At 38.4% G+C, this 8,332-nt stretch overlaps 1 protein-coding gene across 1 annotated transcript; it reads right to left on the bottom strand.

The window, feature by feature from the left end:
• Positions 1-16: 16 nt before the first annotated feature.
• LOC145478331 (protein MAK16 homolog) lies at positions 17-8,319 on the bottom strand. The gene is made up of 10 exons (XM_081456310.1): positions 8,203-8,319; positions 8,023-8,069; positions 7,684-7,793; positions 5,388-5,566; positions 5,021-5,058; positions 4,810-4,864; positions 4,620-4,694; positions 3,860-3,967; positions 3,517-3,579; positions 17-2,844 (listed from the first exon to the last, which is right to left on the bottom strand). Exons 1-10 carry the CDS (start codon positions 8,215-8,217, stop codon positions 2,686-2,688), a joined length of 849 nt encoding a protein of 282 aa, XP_081312436.1. The 5' UTR covers positions 8,218-8,319; the 3' UTR covers positions 17-2,685.
• Positions 8,320-8,332: the final 13 nt, after the last annotated feature.

Here is an 8,332-nt window from a genome sequence, read left to right as displayed (position 1 = left end):
TATAAAATGTACAGTTCAATGAAAAATGTTTTATGTACAGTTTTATTTTTGTAAACTCCAGTTACATGTATGTAGTGTTTATAATTTCCCTGTAGTTGTGTATTTTTGTTCTTCTTGATTAAGTAGTGGTAGCACCCTTTTATAGAATCTGATTTGCTGTCAGTAACATGTTATATTGTGCTGAACCCTTGCCACACAATAAAATTATCACAAATGAACTTTGATTTATTTTCTGCCTCTTTCACTCCCAAAAGCACTTCCATTCAAAGTTGAACAAGCTAAATTTATCTTAAAGAGCACAACATGGAAGTACTGCTTCATTTGAATAGTTGCACATTAGGGGTTCATTCAAAACTTATAACTGCATGGCATTGCCTGGGGGTTAAACTCCGGAGTGAAAGGGTTAATGGCAGTAGAAGTAATAAAATAAATAAACTCTATTGGAACTGAACATGATGCCTTTCTTTCTTGATTTACTTGCATGGCTTCTTGATCAGGAAATGTGACATGGAACATGTAGTGACTCTTCCAAGGCAACATGTTCACAAACCAACTTCTCTTTCATTGTCTATTTAATTTTCTATAAAAAGTGGCACATGATTCTATAGCCCAGTGTGTTACCGATGTCCTTAACACATTTCAAAGTCATCTGTGATCAATTACTGAACAGATGCATATTAAGCAGACACCATCTATTAAGTGGACACCAGCTTGAGTCCCAAATTTTCCTCCAACATTTACTGTAAAATAAACCTGCATTCAGCAGACACCCCTGTTAAGTGGATGTGGACATCAATATTATCCTATTTTGTTGCACAAAATATGCAATAAGTGGACAATTCAAGGGCTTCTTACTTCTGAAAACTCAGCTCAGACTCCTTTAACATTGTTCAGAGATGTCGTTTAAATATTCCGGATTGATGCAATGATGCGTTGACTGACTGGACATTGTGCTATGAGCAGTCTTTGATCTTCCACTATGTTACACTGTGTTACAAAACGGTTAATAATTAACTATTATTGCACAATATGTTAGACCCTGCTTAGAGCGGTCACCCTGTATTAAGTGGACATTAATGACGGTACCAAGGGTGTCCACTTAATGCAGGTTTCACTGTAGAGCTGTCCCGTTACATTCATTGCAGGCTTATGGTACAAGGTGATGGTGTTATAGGTTCACAATGCAGGCAGAGGGCTATGAAGCTGTAGTCCTTTGCACATATTACAGGCCTATGGCACAAGATAGTGTTATAGGTATGCAGTGCATACAGAAGGCTATGAAACTGTATTCCTTTGCAAAAATTACCAAACTACGGTAATTGGCAATAGCATTACCTGTGTAATGCTGACAGCAAGCTTTGCTGATGTTGTCCTTTGCATGCATTGCTGACCTAATTGGTAACAGCATTTGCAGGTATGCAATGTGACAGAGCATTAGTTACTGTATGCCTGTAAATTGTGCATGCAAATGGGTAGACACATAGCCTCCTGTACACATTGCATGACCTTGTACCGTAGGCCTGCAATGTGTGCAAAGTACTACAGCAACATAGCTACCTGTACCTGTAAGAAGCGACAAAAATTTTGAGAGACTTGGCAGTTAAATTGGATTTTTGGGTGTCTTGGACACATTTCCCCCCTTCCCCTGGAAACAATGTTGATTTCTCTACTTCTTAGACCGCACAGACCACAGCACCTACACAACATTGAATTGGGGGGCCAGGGGTATCAGAGAACTAATGCTAGATGCAAATAAAATAGCACAAGTGCTTAAATATTGAAAAGCGTCATTTCCCGAAAGTGTCTCGACTACTTTTGTCGCCCATTGTGTAGGCATTACTAGCCTTTGGTTTACCTAATATTATTTCTCTGTGGTAAATAAACTGCCTTAATTATTCTTATGACCTGCATAACTCAGTATATATTGATAACTTAAGGAGAAAATGTATCCTAATCAGCCATTTAGCTAATATAGAGGTCAAATTTTGTGCCTATTTTATCCACCGCAGCCATGACATAAGGCGGCCCCTCCATAATTTGAAAAACTCTAAAATTTTGTTCTTTCCCTCTAATCCATCATGTGACCACCGTATAATATGTTTGTTCTTTTCTTACCATAACACGTTACTTCTTTCAAGGTCGAAATACAAACTTCACTGACATTTTCTTAAATAACATTGACCTTGAAAGATAGTATACAGATCAGAGATGATCAGCTTTTCTTGTATGATCTATATATCTGAATTTGTTTTCAAAAACGGTATAGAGAAGACAGATCATGTGTACTAAAGGCATCCACTGTCAAGTGTCGATCAATACCCTTAATCGACCCTCGATCACCAATCCATCGTCATCTAGATAAACACTCATATCAAAATCTTGATCAATACTCGGTTGACAATAGATTGACACTTCATCAACATCTCAGTTGACTTTCAATCGACAGTTGGTCAACAGTTGGCAGAGTGTTGACCAACTCATATGTATTGACAGTCTAGCATCAACAGTGTTCTGCACGAATTGCATGCCTGTAATGTTCAATGTCAATGACACATCAGCTTGGAAATAAACTCTTTCAGCTTCTCATCAGAGCAAAAGCAGGTGGACCTGCAAGTTCCCAAAAAGGCATAATCTTTCCATGTGTCCTCTTGAAATTCAGATTAACAAAGATTATAACTGCTGGTATTACACTTTTAATTTCGATCTTTTAGGCTCTCTTTCTTGTTCATATTCAATTTCTACTCTTGCTTTTCTTCCTGCACGTCTTTGAGATGTTTTTTCTCGCTCCTCTTCCTCCTCAACTTCACTTTCTGTTTCTTGTTCACCTGCCTCTACTTGTAGATCCTGAAAACAATAATTTTACATTAAATTTGAGGTTACCAGAAGACAAAACAAATCACATCTTAATTACATCAATCATGTATCTGAAAACCTTTAGGACCCCAATATTAGGTCCCATTTAGGACCCCGCAAATGTTTTGTTAGCAGAATGTAGCCTCTCAACTGGATTTGATGGTGTAACCAAATTTTATCTTTAAAAGAAATTAGCAATTAATTAAAGCTAAATAGAGAGTTTATGCACAGAAGTTTTTAAACCAAGAAGATTAGTCAGAAATTTAATATGTTCTTGCTTTTAGTACAAATTTACGCACCACCTGTTAATTGGAGAGATCTCATCTTGGCTGCCTCCTCCATCGCTTTTCTTATTTTTTCCTTAGCGCAAAGAGTGATTGGGAGACTGGGAGTGAGCAAAAGGCACAAGTGGGAGCCAGCAGCAAGTGAGGCCTCTCCTTCCCATGATTCCGTGCCCCTCTTCACTAGTTAATCATTATATTTTTTACTGTTGTGTGGGCGACTGGGAACTAGACATTCATCTTGGCATTTACAACATGACGCTCTTAATAAAAGGTCAGTAATACTCCACAAAGAAGAGAAAATTTGACTTCCAGTTCATGTCTGTCTATCAAAAGCATCTGTTCTTAAACTCTTTAGTGAGTGACATAAATCAAAGCTCACCTCAATATCACTCAAATCGCTAACATCCACTTCATCTTCAGCCACAAATTCAGGCTCTTCCTCCTGTTAGCAAAAAAAAATTATAAACTGTAATCCTTAATAACCATATTTCTTTTCCCACATTCATTTGATGTTGCCTATTTTCATCTCAAGAAATAAACTATTTTTCGCATTGCAAATAATCTTTGGTAACTTGGCACCCCATCACTCTGGAACTCTCCTACAGCAAACAGTGCTCACTGTTTCCACCAGCGCTGGTAACAGTCCTTACCATACAATACACGTGCCAAATAGGAAACAACCAAACACTTCTAAACACTTGTAAACTAATCTATGGTAATACCTCATCTTCCTCCTCTTCTAGTTCCTCTTCTTCTTCCTCGTCCTCTATTTCTTCTTTGTCCAGAGCATTCTCAAATGCAGTGCTAGGAATGTTGTAAATGTCTCCATACTACAAAAAAAATTACAACAGCAATAAAGAAAATTTACTAACTGTATTAGTGATAACAAAAAAAAATTATAACTTCAGGCACAGAACTAGACTGCAATCAATGGTAGTTTGTTTTTTGTAACTGAGCAGCTGCATAAATGCAAACTTAGTGAATGATGAGTGTATCAAGGACATGCTTGGGGAACTTTAAGCTAGCAGCCTGTGGTTTTGCCAAGTGTTTGGCACTCACCCATCATATATTTTGACAATTTTTTTGAGAAATGGACACTATTGATAGTCTAGCATGCATGCACTTGTAGAGGACGTTGTATTGAGTGGTCAAGGTGAAGCCCTGGCCAGAGTCATCAAGTGGCCGGTTTCCCTCTTGGACAGGACATTTTACTCCCATAGTACTGACCCTCCACCCAGCTGTATAAATGGGTAACCTGCATGTACACTGCAAATTTAAAGCTGGGGAATACTCTGTGATAGACTTGCATCCCAACCAGGGGGAGCAGTAGTTCTAAATACTTCTAGTTGCTTCATGCAATGGAAATCACAGGTAAGCACTGTGTCTCAAATGTAGACTTTACATGTACCTAAGGTAATAATCACAGACTAATAATTATTGGAATGATATAAAAATAATAATTTTTATCATAGTAAAACTCACTGTTCCTTTCTTGAGTCTCTCAAGCAATTCTTTCTCAATTGCATTTTCTAGCTGGGCAGCTACTAAAGCTTTTCTCTAAAAGAAAAAATGCAAACCAAAATTAGCTCTGTGGGTACATTAATTCTTAAATATAAAAGGCCAGTGTACATGTAGATGGTGGAATAAATAAATAGAAAACAAGACCACTGACCTCTCTTGTTTTTTCTCTTCTCTCAACCTTCTTGTTTACTGTCACAAGTTTTTTACTGAAAAAAAATATATATTTGTGAAAATATAACTAAGGCTATCAAAAAAGAATAGACTGAAAAATGTGTCAGTGTATCTTGTTTGAAGTAACCAAGTGTGCTTTGCCTTAACACACATTATAGTAACACTCCCGTAGCTACCATGTTTTTCCCTACCTTGTTTTAAGTCTAAGTTTCCGCATCCTTATCAAGTACTGAAAAAGTAAACAGAAAAGAGCATTACAAAAAAGCACACCTTGATTTTCCCTGTTTTTTTATCCTAATATCCATTTCAAATACTATGACTTCAGTTTAAAATTTTACAAGAAAAACTGAATCTTAAAACTCTAATCAGTGCCAGACCTAATTGACCTATAAACATTTTTCTGGACCACAATCAAACAACTTCAATCTACCTAAAACTTGTAATCATGCATGCCTGTCAACCCCATCTGACATCTTAAATCAATCCAGTTTTTACTGTACTGTCTTAATGGAACATTCTTAGAACCATGTGCGTTGTGCATTTCACATAACCTTTTACCTGGACTATTTTGGTATATCTCTGCTTGCATTTATGTATACTAAAGTTCGGCCAGTATATCAGGTTCTTGTCTATTTGTTCCAGTGCTTTCTCATAGTTTTTGGAGAGCTTTATTTTTTCCCACATCTTAGCTGGAGAATGAGCCCTCTCTATTGTTTTCATATAAAGATAACAAACACCTATGTATAACAGAATAAAATGTATATTAGAACACATAAGATGTTTATTGCAGATCTGTAGAAAAATAAATAGCAAGAGGTTTTGTCCCCAGTGCAATTACAACACATACGTTTTGTTATAAGCTATATGTGAAGATAGTAACGTGGCTGAATAAGTCACTTCAGTAGATTAATTAAGTGCTGGACAAGTGAGTCATGATTGGTTTTGGTTTTACTTGGACAAAAAAGTGGCAAGTGTTTATGTGGACAAGTGTAGTTGATGCAGAAGCAATAATTACTTTTTGGCACTGAAATAAAAACCACTCTAGTTGACAGCTCAGCTACACTACTCCCACCAGTTTAGACTGTTGACTACTTTTTGTTCAGTTTCTAGTTTATGGTTGATGGTCATTCAACAGACATGATGTAACAAGGATAGCCTGCAGAGTAGGCGAGATTTTTTCCAGCGAGCACTCACATCGTAAAAAGTTTAGCCGCCATCTTGAATTTTTCATGCAGTGGAAGACTGGGGAGAGAAAGAAAGTTTTACCAAGGGGGTGAATGATAGGCAAGAGGAAGGATAGGGGAGGGGTGGAGCGAAGAAAATCTCGCCCGCCCAAGGTCATTGTTCTTTTAGGAAACTCCATTCGCCTACGAACGGAGTTTCTGATTGGTGCGGCTTGACCCTGCCTGTCAATTGTCTGTCAGTCAGTTTCGTTTCGTTCGTGCGGGTAAGAAACATGGCAAACTCTGTCGAAAGTGATGTTGTTAGTTTCGATTCCGCTCTCGAGGAATCTCTCAAGCGTTTATGTGAACTTGGAATGTCTCGCGAATTACAAACGGAGCAAAAAGACGCAATTTCCACACTGGTATCCGGAAAAGATATGTTGGCAGTGCTACCTACTGGCTTTGGGAAAAGCTTAATATTTACGTAAAATGGGGTTGACTAGCCTACACGACTTCTACGGTTCGTGACATTTGCACATTTGCCGTTCTCTGTTCGGTCACTCGACCTTTCTTGTCGCTTCACTCGTGTTCATGAAGGGCACTTCATGTTGTGTAATAAGGAGGAATTTTAAGCGGAGTTGAGCCGTTAGATCGTGCTATGGCAAATTTTTATAAGTCATAGGTCTGCATGGTTTGCGCTGTTATCTGTATGTCAACTCGTTGAGTTTGACACCTCTGTAATTTGCCATGTGTTTATGCATTGTTTAGGCTCATTTCTATTGCAAGATATGCTTTTAAGTCTCCATGAATTTGCTTTTGAGGGACAAAATATGAAATTTACCGTGAACATGTTGCTTACTTGCATTCTATATTGTGACACCAGGCCCGGCTGTGACTAGAACTGTTTACAAGCACAGTAGGTAGATCCTTGTCACGGATATCATATTTGTTCTCGTACGATTTCCTTCGGAGACGCTGTAGCTTTACTTTGAGAAAGCTATACGTTTGTCTAGAGACATTCTTATGTTTCTTGCAGCTATCTGATCGAGCTTATGTTTCTCTTGCTCGATGTACAGGTTTTCTTCCTCCTTTGGTTGTTCTGGCACCACATGATTCAAATGTAGCTGTTTACACACAAGTCCTGTTAACTGTTTTGCGTGTTTTATATGCCATTGTTCGGCTTAGTTCAGGCAAGATCATGGTTTCGATCCTCCATGTGGATCTCATCAGTTGCCGGTATTTCTAAAATACTCTGTACGTCTGAAGTCGCTAGCGCAACACGTACCTCTGTGAGAATGCAAGACATCCTGCGGCTTGGCACAAACCTCTCGTGGTGTGTACCCTTGTGAGACTTCCGGTGTCGAGAAAACCTCATTTTGATTGGTTACCCGCTCATTTCCGGAAATGCAGTGAAGCGCAACTAATCAGGAGGTGTTTCGCATTTTAATGGGCTTTTCGGGCAGGCGTCTTCTCATTTTTCCCCTCCCCCATCCCCCAGCGTCTAACATGGCGGTCTAAAAAGGCGGTCGCAAGGTTGTAACGCTAACAATTGTAACGCTAACAATAAGACGCCCCAATAAGATGCCTGCACTGCAGGCTATAACAAGGAAGTTACATAAGTACACTGGAAGTTACAAATCATTTCTTAACTTTCATGTAGTTCCCTATTCTTTTATTTTCTATTCACTCACCATCCTTCTCTTTAACTGTAGCATATCTACTGTTTGCCAGTGGGCAAGACTGTCTGTTGCACAAGCCAGTCACATTATATTCATTTCGACAAAATGTCTGAGTCGCAGTTCTGAAACACAAACATGAACTATCTTGTACTTGTTGCTTTATGAGACCTTTTTATGAGATCTAACCCTTGTACATTGGATGTTCTTGGGCAAGTATGACTGATTAATGGCAATATTATGACTTGAGAAAGTTAAGACGAAAATAGAGCAAACATCGGTAACAGATTTTGCACTGAAGCTCAACAACCCAAGACATAAGTGTGGTTATGGTCCCCCCTGCAGAATACTTACTTGACTTTGAAGGAACAGAAGCCTTGATTTATTACTTGCCATATTACCTGAAGACGTAGAAATAATGTTAACCACTTGTTACAATCCTAGTTCGTAAAGTTTACAAAGCTGATCATTACAAAATATTTCGGACAACAGAAGTATGAACCACGTGCGTTTTAAAACAACTCATCAACTGGCCTCATCGTGTTGCATCTTCTCTCAGGTTTGGTAAGAACATAAGTGGACCTTAAAAGAATCAAGTTGTGCGTTACTAGATGTAAAAGGATCCTTTTGGAAGATTAGACAGACTTTTCAATCACAGCAAAAC

Source organism: Orbicella franksi, chromosome 2 (assembly GCF_964199315.1).
Source record: "Orbicella franksi chromosome 2, jaOrbFran1.1, whole genome shotgun sequence".
NCBI lineage: Eukaryota > Metazoa > Cnidaria > Anthozoa > Scleractinia > Merulinidae > Orbicella > Orbicella franksi.
The sequence above is the reverse complement of the archived record's forward strand: the minus strand, read 5'-3'. Positions and strand labels throughout refer to the sequence as shown.

Excerpts from the sequence above, each read along its gene's own strand:
- LOC145478331 (XM_081456310.1), bottom strand. Across the intron at positions 4,865-5,020 it reads AAACTTAGACTTAAAACAAG|TAAAAAACTTGTGACAGTAA; the intron begins GTAGGGAAAAAC and ends ATTTTTTTTCAG. Across the intron at positions 2,845-3,516 it reads GCGATTTGAGTGATATTGAG|GATCTACAAGTAGAGGCAGG; the intron begins GTGAGCTTTGAT and ends TATTGTTTTCAG.